Consider the following 17,348-nt stretch of genomic DNA (forward strand, 5'->3'; position numbering starts at 1 on the left):
AAATAATTTTTTCCCCCTCTTTTCCCCGGCCATTCTAACCTAACCAACGCTTATCTCTTCCTTGAATCCAATAGAATATTTAGATTTATTAGCCAACTTCGTGTAGGTGCGAACGAGACGAACGACCTTGAAGTTCGAACTTAAATGTTTTCGTCCCTCACGTATGTCTGTAAATTAACCGCGAAATCCTACAGATTGGAATAGCATTGCAACATCATCTTAAATCATTTATCCAGTTTTGTAACTAATGGAGTAAAAGAAATGCGATATACATACTTACTTTGCACGATTATATATAATTTACATTACATACGAGAAAACACGGTGCTCGATCGAAAAGTGAAAAAAAAAAGAAAAAAAAAAGTTGTAATTACTCTACGATCTATTATTTATGACTCGACAATTATACTCGAGCGATAAAAACAATTTCTTATCTGTGGAATAATGAAAACTTGCGCGATCATAAACGTTTGTTTGTATCGTGATTGTTTGCATGAATAAAATAAAAATAAAAAAAAGGAATAAGGAAAAGGAATAGATAAATTTCGAATAAATTATTATTCCGCCATTACAACTGTCTCGATAAATAAATCTTAAAAACCGGATTGTTTCTTAAAAAAAAAAAAAAAAAAAAAAAATGAAAAGGAAAAAAATTACATTTTACGTAGATTAATGAGAAATCGTAACGTGTAATTGTGTTGTGCACGTATGGGGCACGCACGGCTTCGAGCGTAATAACGTTTGCTCTTTGAACCCAAAGAAAATTGTAAATGTTTGCCGAGGGACATGCCGTTGTCGTGCGTAAGAAAGCAAGAATTGAGAAATATATAAAAGTATGCGAGAACGTTACCAAACATTAAGAGAAACCTACCTTACCGCTATAGTCGTATACATATATATATATATATATATATATATATATATATATATATATATACATATATATATTACTCCTCGAGCAAATTTCACGTATAAATATATTATATTAATAATTACTAATATTTCAATTAAACATATTATTAATTTATCATCGAGTTCGAACAAACAATAAAATGGATAAATTAAAATAAATAATCAAAAATAGATTAGATCTAAAAGATGTTAAAATTGATCTTACATATTCGGATAAAAAAAATCAATATAAGTATTCTTCTATACTGTACGCACATTCTTCGAGCAAAATAATCTCTTATCATATACCCATATTTTATATCGAAGCGACTTCCCCTTCGCGAATCACTTTTTACATTTTTTTGATATTTCAATTTTCACAAGAATCGCGAGGAAGCTTGCTCTTTTCCATTATTCATCGTTCGTCCGCTTGGGAAAACGATATTTTTTTCTTTTCCTACGTTTTCGCGTAAAGAATGTTACATCATCGAATAGGAATCCATCCGAACCACAGTTTAATATTTGAATTATTTCATCAAAATCGTAAAATCGAGAATTCGATAAGATTTCGTCAATATCTTCTATTAAAAAAAGTTTGTTTAATAGGCTTATTATTATTATACATGAATATTCATCTCGTGACGTCTTCAATAATTCAATATTATTTATATATATATCTCTTTTAATCCCTTTTCGTTTCAGATGCTGTCAAAAGTGCGGCGTTGCCGAGGTTAAACCACTATCTGATCGAAACTGAAACAGTAAGTATTATTTCTGTTAAACGTGAAAATTAAAATTAATAAAAAAAAAAAAAATGATGTGAAAGAGAATATTCGTCAATTGGAAAATCCGTTATTAGCCATGACCTATCTCCACCCACGCGATAACAAAACCGAGACAGCTTTGCGCGCTACGTGGCTGCTTAAGTTCTATCAACAAGTCGCGTCTGTTTCTACGTTAGGCGTATAAATTGTAAGAAGCGTGATAATCGCAAGCGATACACGCTTGCTGTTGGTTGGACTTTAGATCGGCCGTTCGTCGAGCAAATTTTTATGCGATTGATGTCATTAATATCACTAATTTCTTTGTTCGTGTATACAAATATTAATTGCATAAATTACTAATGTTAATATTTCAGTTCAAAGTAAGTATCATTAATTGATCGTATTCGAGGTAAAATTTTCCTTGCTCGAATAATTAATAACGAACAATGAAATGGATAAAGTGAAATAAATGTATGATTGAATCGAAACGCTTAGATCTGAAAAATATTAAATTTAAAAATTAAATCTTATAAGTTTAATATTATAAATTTAGAAATTAATTCAGATTTACCAACCTCGATTAAAACGGTGTAAAATTGATTTAATCCGATATTCTTATAATTCTTGTAAAGAATTTGGATATAAAATCAAAATTATAAATTTAAAAATAATTAATTATGAATGAAATTACTGTCGATATTAATCGTGTTGAATAATTGCATAATTTGAAATTCAATCTGCAAATAAAATTGAATGATAAAACATCTTAAAACTATTAATATAAATAATTCAATTTTTTAATTCAATATATTAACTTAATTCAAGGATATAAAATTCATAATATTAAATATGTAAAAATATGTAAAAAATATAAATATTTTTTGATACCTTGGAAATATCTACTGTTTAGTTATTACGACGTTCAAGAATACGAATTTGATGAAGTGATTTTAAGTATTTATTTATTAAAACAATTCGAATATTTCTTATAATCTCGTTTATTATTACGTTTCGAGGAATCAATCATCGAAATAATTTCAACTATTAAATTTTCCATTATCCATATTTGTCGCAAACGAGCGAGTAAATAAATTTCGAACGGATATTTTTTCAAGAGATAAAAATCACAAATCGAACGTTTAATTTCCATTTTGTCAAGTAATTGTATAATATTTGCAAAAAAATAATTTTCGAGAGTGCTTCAACTTTCTCTCTCGACCTAATATTTATATTATTAGTCATCCATTCTAAATCTATATCTACATCGAACATTTTTTTTTTTTTATTTAATTCCATGAAAAATCGAAGGATAAATCCATGCACAATTTTTCCATATTGAAGACCGTTAAAAGAAACTAGTCACAAATTCAATATTTTTTTCTCTCATAGAACAGGAAATCCCTATGACGTGTATATATATATATATATATGATTCTCGTGGAATGTATCGATAATCTTGCACGAATACGAATATTTAAATATTTCGTATAATATAAAGATTATAAATATAAGAAAATCATTAATGCAAAAAAAAAAAAAAAAATTAAAGACACGCTTTCTTTTAATCCCACGTAAAATGCCAATCACGAACGTAAATCGTCAATGTCTCTAGCCTCTAGATTCTAGTAGACTAGCCGACGACGAGCCACATTACTTTCGTCGTTATTTACATTTGCATTTGCATATTATTCGCGCGGACGTGACGCCATTCGTTCGACGATTTCCATATATCCACACTCTCTTCGAGGAAACCTCGTCATTCGTCGTCGTTCCAAGCTTTCACGGAGAAACGCGCAAGCACTGAAACCCTCTTTTTTCTCTCGATCGTAATCATCTAGTTAGCCTATGGGAGGAGGTGAAGGGAGACAGCTTGCACACCATGAGTTCTTTGTACGCCTTGAAACCGGTCGAATCAAACGCCCTTTGTTTTTCAAGGCAATAATTCGGATAATTGACACCATTGTTCGCCCTTGTTTCGTCCGCATCGATGCAAATACGAATTAATAAAAAAAAACACGACCACGAGATAACCTCGAACATGTCCGCCCGATTCCGCCGACCAATAACTGCCCGATCGACAGGATCGCCATCTGTCTTCCGATTCTTCGCTCCCTCTACCCGTCGAATTTTATTTCTAACCAAGCAAGTTGAGAATTCTGGGGAGAATCGTGGGGAAAAATAGGGAATTATTTTAACCCTATACGGTCGAATGGTAACTCTCCGCCATCACTCGGTTCGATACGACAATTCGAGCAGTGATATTTTATAATACTTTATTTACATTTAATCCTTTTAAAATATCGTTTCACTAAACTCTTTGTGTAATCTTGGAATAATATACTGTCGAATAATTAGATTTTCTTTATCTCAAATTAAACCGTGATCGTGGATCGAACTAATAGAAATATTATCTACAAAGTTTTCGAGTTTTATAAGCATGGAATACGGTAATGATATTAGAGCGAAGGTGAGTTTGATTTTTCGTTATAGAATAACGAAATTATTTCTATTGTTTAAGAATAAGATAAATAAGAGGAGAAAAGTGAAATAGCGATGAAAATAAAGAGTACATAGTACGAGAAGAGTACAGAATGAATGAAAAACAAGAATAATACACGGTGAATGTGAGATCACTTTATGAAAACCATTTTATCGCGATACTTGTCCCTCGACGAACCGAAGATTCAAAATATCACACAAGAAACAACGATAAGACTTCAACATTCGATAAATTTTCTTTTCTTTTCTTATACAAGCACCCATAAAAAGCCGATTAGATTAGATTAGAACTATAAAATTTTCACAAATTCTGGGATAATTTTTCACCTTAACCCAATTCGATTTCCCGAAAAGACAGAAATTACAGAACACCCGAATCCGTTCGAATGTCTCATACCGTATCTTCCTTTCTCTTTCGACAGGTGAGAATCGGATCGGAGAGAGGGGAAGAAAATGTTAACCACGTTGCTCCCGTTGCTGTTGATCATCACGGCTGGCGCTGGGACGTGCGCTGGGCTGTGCGTGTTGGAGAACGGAACGAGGGCACGTTGCCAGGCCCTCGACGACATCAGATACATCGAAACGTACGATCTCGAGCCGCTCAAGGCCCACGTGAGGGAGCCGGTCCTCCGCCCGTCCACGGTATTCGCCAATTTCACCGGTCTCCGCCATCTAGACTTATCCACCGGCTCTCTCGAGAGAATAGAGGCGGGCAGCTTCCTACACCTGTCCAACCTGAGGAGCTTGAACCTCTCGAGCAATCGTATCCACAAGATCGAAACAGGCTCCATGGACGGCCTCGGCCGATTGCACACCCTCGACCTTAGCAAAAACCGTCTCCGTCACCTGCCCCCCGAACTCGCCCGCCTCAACCGCCTCCAACACCTCGACCTCCGAGGCAACCCCCTTCGCTGCGACTGCGCCACCCTCGGCGCCAGGGACCTGTTGACGAGCAAAGGTGTGGAATTCCGAGGGAACACGGTATGCGCCTCCCCTCCCAACTCGAGGAAGGTCCCCCTTCTCGAGCTCGACTCTGCCATCGTTTGCCGCTTCGAGGAGCAGGATCTCCTCGGGATGCAGAACGACCAGCCGAACGAGGAAAGTTTCTACGACAGTTCCGGCGATTCCTCCGGCAAACGCTTCGACGAGGACGAGAAACAAGAAGAGGAAGAGGAAGAAGAGAAGGAGAGCACGGAGATCGTGGAGACGACGATTCGAGCGGAGAGCGAGACGCCGTTCCGCGAGATCGACGAGCCTCCCCCCGCCTCGACCCCCTTCCTCGAGGAAGTAGAGCCTCCCTCGACCTTAGGAGGCTCCTCGACGGAGCAGGAGATGGAGCCGTCGAAGAAGACGGCTTTCGCCAGCGACAAGATACACGAGGACGGACTCTTCTATCCGACGGAGGGTTCGGGCGCTGTGGACGAGGAGGAGGAGGAGGAGGAAAGGGAGGAGGGGTCGGGGGTGGAGGGCTCGGGCTCGACCTCGACGCTCTCCTCGCGGGGCGGCAAGGAGGAGGGGTTCTCGTTGTTCGACGGCCTGTACAACATATTCTGGGGGACGACGGAGGGGGGGGCGACGACGAACGAGGGCCCCGACCTGGAGGAGGAGCAATTCATCGACGCGACCAAGGGTAACAAAGAATTGGAAGAGGAAGAGGAGGAAGAGGATGATAAAACCATCACAACCACAACAACAATCACCTCCATCACCACGGAGATCGTCCTGGTGCCGGGCGTCAAGTTCGTGGACAACTCGAGCAAATCCGAGGACGTGAAGGAGGTCGGGGAGGGGGACGAGTTGGCGTCGCCCACCAGGCAGTCGAAGAAAGGGATGGGCTCGTACGTGGTGCTGGCCGCCCTTCTCGCGATCCTCGCCACCCTGATCGGCTTCGCCGCGTACAAGGGGGGCTTCTGCAGGAGGAGGAGGAAGCGGGGGGGCGACGTGGAGAACGGGACCGAGTTGAAGGATATGCAGAGAGCGTTGCTCGAGACGAGCGCGAGCGCCGGGCCGAGGGCCGGGAAGGTCGCCTCGAACGGGAACGTGGAGAGCGCCCCCCTCGTCGTCGACCAGGACGAGATCAAGGTATCGAACGATTGCCGAGCGGTGGACACGGAGGCGAAGGGGAACGCCGTACCCGAGTGCAGGGTGAGGCCGAGGTCTTCCTCGAGGAGCGGAAGGGACTCGATCGACGGAACAACGGCGTCGAGGGAGGACGCCGCGGTGGAGGATCGAATGCAACTGCAACAACAACCTCCGTTGAGCCCTGGCGCCCAGAGAGTGAAGATCACGGTCCAAGAGAATCCTGACAGCGTGCCAAAGACGCCTATACTCATCACGAGAACGTCGAACGGTGAGAATCTAGTCAAGACGCCTTGAGATCGCCCCTCCCCCCTCCCTCGAGGGTGGAAAACGAGAGGATGGATCTGGAAACGACGGATTTCGGGAAAGGTGAAAGAAGATTGGGGGGGAGGGCGGAGAGAAAATTGAAAAAAGAAAGAAGAGGTGCGTTGTGCGATGTTGATTGATCGAGTTGTGTTGCCGCCCAGTGTTCCTAAAAGAAATGAAAAGGAAAGAAAAAGGGAGAGAGAGAGAGAGAGAGAGAGAAGGAAAGAAGGTTGACACAATTATCTATACTCTTGATCGAATTTTTATGACGTTTTATAATAGTGAGTTTCTTCTTCTTCTTCTTCTTTCTCTTGTTGTTGTTACATCCGATTATCCGAGTTTGTGTTCACGAATTTTTTTTTTGCGCGCTGCTCTCTCTATCTTCTTCTATCTTCTTCTTCTTGTCGAGCGAAGAAAGTATATATACGCGCGTACACGTATATGCACACACACACACGTGTACGCGCACACGTATACAGTTTTTTTTACAAGCGACGATTCGTTTAGTATTCGGTTACTGAGAGGAAGGATTCTATGAAACGCGATTTCATTGTACATATTTGCGAATAATAGAAATATAATAATAATAATAATAATAATAGTTATTATTATTATTATTATTATTATGCCGTTTGTTATAAAGTTTGGAGGATGGAAAACCTATTTGATACTATTACTACTATTACCACTACCACTATTATTTACCACCATTACTACCACCAGTAACTAATTTTATATTACATATGTATACGCAATATTAGCACACTAGTCAGTCACCTGTTAAGCGGTTATCCCTTCTCGAACGTCGTCGAATGGACGTCCGGTTTTACGATATAAGTTCCATTAGAATCCTCCTGGACTCAACCACCATTCTTGTTTCGACGTTTAACGACGCTATAAACGGTGAGAATCCTCGCCTCTACGCATTGTCACAATCGCTCTAAACTTGGTTAAACATCCGTCTCCGTAATGTCGTCACGACCGGCTTTTTGTCGTCAGCTCTTTTTTTCTCCCCGAGTTACGCGGATCGATAGACGCTCGCGGACGTCTCGCGGAGTCCGAGTTTTTTCTCTTCTTCTTCTTCTTTTTTTTTTCCCTCTCTTTTCTCGAAAGAAGAAGAAGAAGAAGGAAAAAAAAAAGGAAGTTAATTTATATATACGAAGCATCGTATTATAATCGTATTTATATACAACGAATTTCCATTCCAGATTTAATTATCATTTCCCTTTTTTTTTCTCGACGATTGATTATTACCAATCGTCAACGATGAGTAAATTTAAGAATTTAAGCTTAGTTCGTAGATAGCTCGTTTTAGAGGAGAATCGAGAATTTTAAACTTTGAAATAAATGAAAAAATCGTTCGCCTATATTCGAATATTTTTTATAAAACTTCCGTTTTATAAATTTTATTATTATCCTATATATATATATACAAAATTCCAAGAAGATAAAGGAATAAATAATTGTTAGACGCGCCAGAGAGTCTAATGGAAAAGTAATTTCCATTCGTCTCTCTGGTCATTTCTCTCTCTGCATATCTTTTTCCATGCCAAATTTCGACAAAAATCTTTTTCATCAACACCAAATGCAATATAAAATAATCGATTTTAAACGTTAATTGATTAAGAGGAGTAAAAAAAAAAAAAAAAAAAAATCCCCCCCGAACAAAAATTGATTTTTGGACTGTTGCGCGTGTTCTCATTCGTTCTGTTTCTGCAACGAGTGAAATCGTCCTCGTCGATACTGTGATCATCGTTGAAATGATGGAAAAGAAAGGAGGGGGGAGGAAATTGTTCGATCTTTCGTGATATCGTCATACGACAATCCGTTAATATATCCGCCATTTTACCTTGTTCCCTAGATAAATAATTTTTTTTTTTTTTTCTTCCTCCATGCAACATTTTTATCAAATGTAAACATTTTATCGAATGTTGTTATGTATAGGTACATGTAGCGATCGTATATATATATATCTCGATATATTTTTCAACCGTTTATATAATTTTAACAATGGATGCGAAATAAAAAAGAAAAGAAAAAAAAATTATTGATTAATATTTGTATATAAAAATTTTGTTCATGCGTTGTCTCTTTTCATCGACAATGTCGCGCGATAATCGTCCATGGATTATAGTCGATAATGATAATAATAATGAAAAAAAAAAAAAAAAAGAAAAAGAAAAAACGAAAAGGAAAAACGAAACATTTAAGAAAAAAGAAGAGAAAAAGATGGAAGAGAAAGATAATTATAATAAAAATATTTTTTTTTATTATTATTCACTACTTAATTAAGGTATGATCGATTATCGGTAACTTATTTGTCGAGTAATTTGAACGAGCGTATGAAATGTTGATTGAAAATGAAAGTGAACGTTGAAAAAATTATTATTATTATTAGTGGTTGTATCGAGTTGAAAATTAACGGTGCCTCCATACAATGTCCGATTAACGCCGCCATTCACCACTTAACAAGTTTATATTTTCCGGGATCCGCATTAGAATTCTCTTCGCTTCGCGCGTTACGATAAATGATACGTTTGTTGTTACACAAATTATTGCCTAGCGGTGGCGAGTAGAGTCGTAGAACCGTTCTTCGATCTGATATATGAAATTGCTTGTAATTGAATTGAAATTTCCATGTAGTTTGGTTAAAATTTCCTGTGTTTCGATCTGATTACGCGGATAAATTATGATAATTAAAGAAAAAAAAAAAAAAATAGAGGAAAATGAAATGTTCGATATACACGCGATATAAAAATATTAAATATTTATCAAAGCTGTTATTACAGAATTATATTCTTTCTTTTTTTTTTTTTTTTGCTCAAAGTAATAAAACTCGCAATAACGATTACGATGATTTTGAAAAACTATTAAATTTATTAAAAATATAAAATTGTCAACAACAATCTTAAAAAAAAAATTCATTTTCGCTAATAACGAATTAATCGGTAGAGAAATCGGACTCCATTGTGGATTTTCCGAAACGGCTTCTCGGCTCTTCTGGAAGCTCTTTGATCCATTTACGCAAATCGACTATTTTCGAGTATTCATCGTCGGTCGAATCGTTGTCCGTGTAAACTGTCGACTTTCGTCTTCTTTTTCTTGTACTCGGTGTTTGCGGTTTGCCTCGAATTCTTCCGCTTCCTGATTCCACTGAATCGCTTATCACGCTCTGCCTTCTCGTTCTACGCGTTGCGTACACTCTGGAATTTCTTTGACTCGACGGTAAACTGGTCTCGTTGTTATCGACCGAGTTGTTCCTTTCCCTCCTGAGCCTCTCCTGCCGCCGCTCTTCCCTCCTCAGTAAATCGTTCTCGCTCAGAATTCTCTTCGTTCTCCTCCCTCTTCTCTGTTTCTTGTTCCTTATGTTATCGACCGAACCCACGACGGAACATGTTCTCGTCGAAATATTGTCCAAATCGTCCAAAGATTGAGTCAATCTCGGCATCTGTACCGCTTCTTCGTAACTGGGTGGTTCTATCAATTCAAGGGGATTGATTCTTGGTTCTGGTCGATGTTCAACGATTTCTTGTATCGTAACTTGAGCTTGATTCCTGTCAAAAGTGTTTTTTTGAATAAATTTGTACCCTAGATTAATTACCTATTGAGATACGGCAGATTCATTCATCATACACAGGTAATGTAGGAATCTGTCTTAATGACACGATAATATAGGAATCTGGAGTAAATCGATCTGTTAATTTATGTTACGTATGCGGTGAAAAATCATTCTTCTAATAGAAACTATTTCTTACCTCGTTTGTCTCAATAAACTAAGGTTTTCCAATCGTCGTCTTTGCTCGGTAGCCCTTCTCCTTATCTTTATCATGTGTCTAATGGACACGAAGCTACCGAACAAAACTATAAGCGAGAGAATAACGATCATCGCGAATCCCCATGATCTGTCCTTGTTGTAATCGATCGGTTTGTGCCATTCGTCGAAACAAGCGATCAGCCAGCTATAACCGGACACGTTCGACGGACTTTGACAGATTAAAATTTGTTTAAAAATTTTTGGTGGTTCCGTCAAGTAATTATACATGAAGAACATTTTGTCGCAATCGCAATGCCATGGATTATCCTCCAAATATACGATATCCAAATATGGATTGTTTCGAAAGATTTCTGGATCTGCCATCTCTGTCAATCGATTTCCTAAAGATTTACATATATACATATACACAAACGTGTAGAATTATTAAATTCGAATATAAAATTAACTTAAAAAATGAAAAACAATTATAACCTGATATATCGATGCTTCTAAGCTGCGTCAACTGGAGAAAAGTGTCATTCGCCAATTCGACTATCCTGTTCGCCCTTAGATCGAAATTCCTCAAAGTCGTCGATTTCAATCCTAACGGAATCTTTTGTATACGGTTATCGCTCAGATCGATGCTCTTCAATCTCGGCATATTGGCGAATAAATTCTCGTTCAAACGGTTGATCAGATTCGACGAAGCGTCCAACGTTATCGCGGCCGTGGTGAGTTTCGGTAATTCGTAGAAAGCGTTGTACGACAGATTCAACGTTTTCAACTCGATGTTCTCGTGGAACGTGTACGGATGAATTTCCTCCAGATTGTTAGCCGACAGATCCAACGTTTGAAGCTTCACCAACCCTTCGAACGTGCTCGCGGTCAACGTCTCGAGCCTGTTCCCGTTCAAATACAGGAAACCTAGCTGCCTGTTCCTCGCGAATATTCGATCGGGAAGTATTCGTATCGCGTTGCGGGTCAATCGTGCGTGGGTCAACGAGGGGAACCCGTGCAGGCCCGGCCTGTCCAAGTTGCACCTCGACGCGTCCAGTTTCCTCAATTTCGGATGCGTCAACGTCGAATTCCTGAAAATTTAACGAATCGCAATTGATCAAATTGTACCATCGAAACAATTCTTGATAAATTTTCAACCAAGCTTCCTTGCCTCGTGCTGTAGACCAACGTTGGATTGTTGGAAAGCAGAAGCTCGTCCAGCTCCGGAAATCCATAGAACGTATCCGGTCCCAAGTAGTTTAACTGGCAATCGGACACGTCCAACCGCTTTAATTTCGGGCTCCACGTGTCGTGAATGGTTGTCAAAGGGTTTCCAACGAGGATGAGCGTAGTCAGTCGTGGCAGCCCGTCCAGGGACGAGTTGCTCAACACCCTTATTCCTTGTATATACAAGAGATGTTTCAAAAAATTATATTTTAAGAGAACCAAGTTCGAAAGAAGATATATATACCGCATTGGCCTGCGTCCAGGGCCTCGAGGCTGCCGCTTATCAATCCGTCCAGCTCGGACAACGGGTTCCTCGACAGGTAGAGAACCTTCAACGACGGCAACTGTCCCAACGATCTGATCTCTGCCGTCCCTTTTATAACGTTACCGCTCAGATCCAATTCGCGCAAACTTTTCAACGGGCTTACGCCGTCCGGGAACGAGGTTATCCTGTTCCTGGCCAAGTTCAAAATTTCCAACTCGACCAATCGGCTGATCTCGTCACCGGGTATCCTCGTCACCGCGTTCCCGGACAGATCCAATCTCGTTATCTGGGCAAATCGAATCGAATAATTGTTTTTTTTCTATTAATAGACGATATTGTGCGAATGATTCCCTCTATCTTTTCACGATGACTCATTCTTTCGTAGCTGTGATAAAGAAATCTTCGATACGGACACTCGAGAGAAAGAAAAGAAAAGAAAAATTTGTTTGAACAAACTTCGTCAAACACAAAAATATCATGTAAAAGTTAATATATTCTTTTTTCTTTGCCCATACCAGGTCGCTCATGTTGCGAGGGAACTCGTCCAATCCTTGGCCGGCGCACATGACAGTTGACGGGATTTGGTCGAGATGGCACAAACAGGTGGCGGGGCAATTGGTTTGGCAGAGGGCGGCCGAGAATATCGACACTATTAGACACGTGGCGTACGGGGTGAGGTCGCTAGGCGGCATTATAGTCCGATCTTTCCAACGCGATTTCCATGGAAATTTCTCCCCCCCGCCCCCCTCCGTCTCGAGAAGAAACACGTACGAATCCAAGTCAAACGCGTCTAAACGAGATCGAATATCGTGGAAACGGGTTCTCGTCCATCGATGAGAGTCGATCGTTCATTTTCTTTTCTTTCTCCTTTTCATTCGCGTCTCGATCAATCCTCTCTCTCTCTCTCTCTGTGTGTGTTTCAGGAAGAAAGATGGAAAACGCGTCGCGGAAAACGGGTCGCCAAACAACAGCGCACGGAACTGCCCTGGAAACTACTGGCTTCACTTATCAAAGATAAGTTAACGCTGCCCGAGATATCTGCCCGCCACAGAGATAAGTCGGCGTGGCCTGGCGTGGCGAGGTGCTATGCTCGAGAGCGTTATTCCTGGTGATAATGAGAAAAAATCTAAAGGGGAGGGAGGGGAGGGAGTGGTGTTGTCGATAAACGAGACACGCGTCGATTCTCGAGGAAGGAAAATTCTCGAGGATTGTTGTTGTGCAATAATAACAATAACAATAACGTGGTGTTTTAATTTTGTTCTTCTTTCTTTTTTGGCGAATAAAGGGTGTTCGAAGATGCACGTCGTTTGGAGATGTTTGGAGAGAGAATCACGGAATGAACTTTGCTTCGGGGAGAGTGGCGGGAGAGAGGTAGAAGGGGAAGAGGAGAGGAGTTTGTCGTTGTTCGCTAGGCGGGGAGGAGGAAGGATGAGAAGTGAAAGAGGGAAATGAATTTTATTTTTTCGCGTGACGCGGGATGTTTGAACGTGTTTGAAGTGGAAAGGATATCGTGGCGAGAGAGCGAAGAAGAGTTGAAAGAAATTTTAATTAGATACGTGTAAAAAATTATGTATATGTGATATTTGTGTGGTAGTATATCGATGTTTGAGAGTGTTTGAAGCAAGTGAAAGATAAAATGATGTGAGATGACAAAGAAAACAATTTTTTTAACATAAATATAATAATATGAAAAATATAATATTCATATAGAGTGTATCGATGTTTGAGCATGTTTGAAGATCAGCAAATGGAAAAAATATCATAATGAAAAGTTATAAAAAACAAATTTTATAATATAAATATAATAATATGAAAAATGTAATATTTGTATAGAGTATATCGATGTTTGAGAATGTTTGAAGGTCAAGAAGTGGAAGAAAAAATGATGTGAAATGACGAAGAATTACAGAAAACAATTTTTATAATATAAATGTAATAATATAAAAAAATGTAATATTTGTATAGAGTGTATCAATGTTTGAAAATGTTTGAAGATCACAAAGTGGAAAGAAATGATGTGAGATGACGAAGAATTACAGAAAACAATTTTTATAATATAAATATAATAATATGAAAAATGTAATACTTGTGTAGAGTGTATCGATGTTTGAAAATGTTTGAAGATCAGCAAGTGAAAGAAAAAATGATGTGAGATGACGAAGAGTTAGAGAAAACAATTTTTATAATATAAATATAATAATATGAAAAATGTAATATTTATATAGAGTGTATCGATGTTTGAGGATGTTTGAAGGTCACCAAATGGAAAAAATATCATAATGAAAAATTATAGAAAACAAATTTTATAATATAAATATAATAATATGAAAAATGTAATACTTGTGTAGAGTGTATCTATGTTTGAGAATGTTTGAAGATCAGAAAATGTAAAGAAATGATATGAGATGACGAAGAGTTACAGAGAACAATTTTTATAATATAAATGTAATAATATAAAAAAAATGTAATATTTGTATAGAGTGTATTGATGTTTGAAGATGTTTGAAGGTCACCAAGTAAAAAGAATATCGTCATGAAGAGTTATAGAAAACAAATTTTAAAAGATGTGATATTATACAGAGTGTATCGATGTTTGAGGATGTTTGAAGATCACAAAGTGGAAAGAAATGATGACGAAGAGTAACAGAAATTTTATAATACAAATGTAATATAAAAAGTATAATGTTTGCATACAGTGTGTCCATGTTTGAGGATGTTCGAAGATGATGAAATGCGAAGGAAACAAAAGAAAATGTTACGTGCAATATAAATACGTAAAAAATATAATATTCGCGTACAGCGTATCTATGTTTGAAGATGTTTGAAGCGAGTAAACGAATTTTGTTTTACCAAATACCAAATTCTGTATATATATTATATTTCTTTAAAAACGTAGTTTAAGATGAGAAAAGGATATAACTTTCTTTCTTTTTCTTTTTTTTTTTCTCTCCCCCTCTCAACCGTTGGTGAATGGAAATTTGAATGGGCAGCCCAGCGGAAAATATAAGACATTAGATAAGTACCTCGAGCATCCGAAAAGCCGATATTGAGGCGGCCATCTCCGCGGTCTCTAAGTCTCTCTCGGCTGACCCATGCGGATATTTTCCCCTTTCCCCAACAACCCGCATTACAACCTTCTTCTTTTCTTTTCTTTTCTTTTCTTTTTTTTTTTTCTTCTTCTTCTTTTATCGTTTCCTCGATCAGCCAGGGCGGTGTCCAACCTTTCTCTCCTGGACAGGGAATTACGTCGATAACCCGTGTCACAAAGAATGTCCGTCGCGTGGCGGACGTTGGACATTGGACGCGAATTCTTCTCGAAATAAAAAAAAAAAAAAAAAAAAAAAAGAAGAAAAGAAAAATTAAAAAAATCTTTTTAATTTATAATTAATTAGCATAGACAAGCACCACAAACTGCTCGATTTATAAACTCGATAAAAAGTTTTATCTTTTTGTATCTTTCGAATATTTATCGATTACAACGATGATGAATCGATAACATAAAAAGATAAAGAAAAGTTAAAAAAATCTTTTCCCTTTTTCCCTAATAATTAGCATAGACAAGCACCACAAACTGCTCGATTTAAAAAACTCGATAAAAAGTTTTATCTTTTCGTTTTATCTTTCGAATTTATCGATTACAACGATGATGAATCGATAACGAAAGAAGACGAAGAAAGATTAGAAAAACCTTTTCCCTTTCTCATAATAATCCTAATAACCGATTAGCATAGACAAGCACCACAAACTACTCTACTTAAAAATTCGATAAAAAGTTTTATCTTTTCTTCTTATCTTTCGAATATTTATCGATTAAAACGATGATGAATCGACAACAAAGAAAAGAAGACGAAGAAAAATTAAAAAAAAACCTTTTCCCTTTCTCACAATAATCCTAATAACCGATTAGCATAGACAAACACCACAAAAACTCAATGAAAAGTTTTATCTTTTCTTCTTATCTTTCGAATTTATCGATTCCAACGTGTCAACGTTGATGACGAGTCGACGATTATCAACGAGATAATATACAACAATATTCGTATAATCTACCGAGCGAGGATAAATGAAAAAGAAAGAGAAAGAAAATCGGAAGAAAGAAATTTGGTTATCCGCGCAGGACCGCGTCTCTCTCTCTCTTTTTCACACGTCCGGTTGGTCCAATGGGGATGATAGGTCACACCCTCGGGAGGGTGCGAGCGGTTTAGCCAGCGCCGGCGCTTAGCCGCCGGCTTATCCAGTAGGACGCGCCACTTCTCTACCTGTTGATACTAAAACCAACCCCTTCGCACAGATTTTGCAAATCCGGAGAATCCACGCCAGACGCTTGGTCACGCCCTCCATCGCGCCATCCTCCTCCATTTTTTCTCTCTCTCTCTTCCTGTCCACCCTTTTATCTATCCCAAGAGTTTTCTTTCTTCCTTCGAGGAGCTGATTTTTCTTTCTTTCTTTCGAACGTTTAATTTTACCAGGGGACGGTAAAACAGTATCGCGAGCAACGTTTGCACGCGTTTTCATTGGAGTAAGCAAAGTTAAACGAGAGGGGATATGTATATATGCACGTATATACTGGATGTTGGAGAGTTTCTGTTTGACTATCGATTTTTCCTTTTTTTCGAATTTGTGAAATTTGTACATGCATTTGTACATATATGTACAACATACGTGCACATTTATATATATATATGTACATAAGAATATTTGTAATCTGGAGAGAAAAAACAATTGAAAATAATGGAAATTAATGCTCCCTTGAATTAAATTTACCGTAACCGATTAAAAAACTCTCGATTGAATAAAACAAGATGTATCATAATAAGAAATATCAAAAACGATTCTTCCTTTCACCGCTCCACGTAAACTAGAATAATCTGAATCGCGTTAATCAGAAATGTATCTTTCCGAAGGGAAAAAGAATCGTGGCACGTATAATACACAAATATACTCGAAACTATCGAGGCCAAACACGGTTCCCTCGAGAACATTACACGCCGTCTACCGCTATCTCGAACAGAGGCCGCACTCTGTCCTCTACTCTCTCATTCCTCTTACGTATACGCGTCTCTCTCTCTCTCTCTATATATACATATATATTTTTAACGCCTTCATTTCCGGCCACGTTGGGACACCGGAAATAGCGGGACGATACCTCGCGGTGTTTCAGGTATTGATCAGTTCGAGGACCCGGGTACCACCCACCCCGGCCAGGAGGAGGGTGGTTGCACCCCTCTGCAGGCTTCGACCCCTGTGCCAACCCCCTCCACTCTACCCTCACCACCGGGTACCAAGGTAGCTCGTGACGCCCCCATGCGCCCCCCCTCCCCTCGCCTCCGACTGCCCTCCCCGCCCTCTCTACAACTCTCCCCTCCCCTCCCTCCTTCCTTCCTTGCACGGATCCACCAGACCATCGAAGACGAATCTTTAGATATCGCTGTCGTCGTCGTCGTCGTCGTCGTCGTCGTCGTCTCGGATCTCTTCGGGTTACGCTTCACTAGCCTCCTCTTCGGAAATAAAACGGGGGCGAGGTTTGCATTGGTATCGTTTGCACGGCTACCTTGAGAAGTGGAGG

At 38.9% G+C, this 17,348-nt stretch overlaps 2 protein-coding genes across 3 annotated transcripts in view; one reads left to right on the forward strand and one right to left on the reverse strand.

Moving 5' to 3' along the window:
• LOC726414 (protein windpipe) overlaps positions 1-8,422 on the forward strand; it is a 22,825-nt gene extending 14,403 nt beyond the window's left edge. The window contains exons 2-3 of one of the 2 annotated variants that reach the window (XM_006566202.3): positions 1,594-1,652; positions 4,577-8,193. In XM_006566202.3, the coding sequence (XP_006566265.2) occupies positions 4,608-6,530 (1,923 nt within the window). In that variant the 5' untranslated portion in view covers positions 1,594-1,652; positions 4,577-4,607 and the 3' untranslated portion in view covers positions 6,531-8,193. Of the gene's footprint in view, positions 1-1,593; positions 1,653-4,576 lie in introns of both variants that reach the window. The other variant, XM_026443393.1, reaches the window with a different exon arrangement.
• Positions 8,423-9,393: 971 nt separating this feature from the next.
• Positions 9,394-12,885, reverse strand: LOC100577981 (insulin-like growth factor-binding protein complex acid labile subunit). The gene is made up of 6 exons (XM_006566201.3): positions 12,298-12,885; positions 11,762-12,068; positions 11,462-11,690; positions 10,786-11,381; positions 10,295-10,694; positions 9,394-10,093 (listed from the first exon to the last, which is right to left on the reverse strand). The coding sequence occupies exons 1-6, from the start codon at positions 12,472-12,474 to the stop codon at positions 9,481-9,483; spliced, it is 2,322 nt and encodes a 773-aa protein (XP_006566264.1). The 5' UTR covers positions 12,475-12,885; the 3' UTR covers positions 9,394-9,480.
• Between the last annotated feature and the right edge of the window lie 4,463 nt (positions 12,886-17,348).

This window comes from Apis mellifera, linkage group LG10 (assembly GCF_003254395.2).
Source record: "Apis mellifera strain DH4 linkage group LG10, Amel_HAv3.1, whole genome shotgun sequence".
In the NCBI taxonomy this organism is placed as follows: domain Eukaryota; kingdom Metazoa; phylum Arthropoda; class Insecta; order Hymenoptera; family Apidae; genus Apis; species Apis mellifera.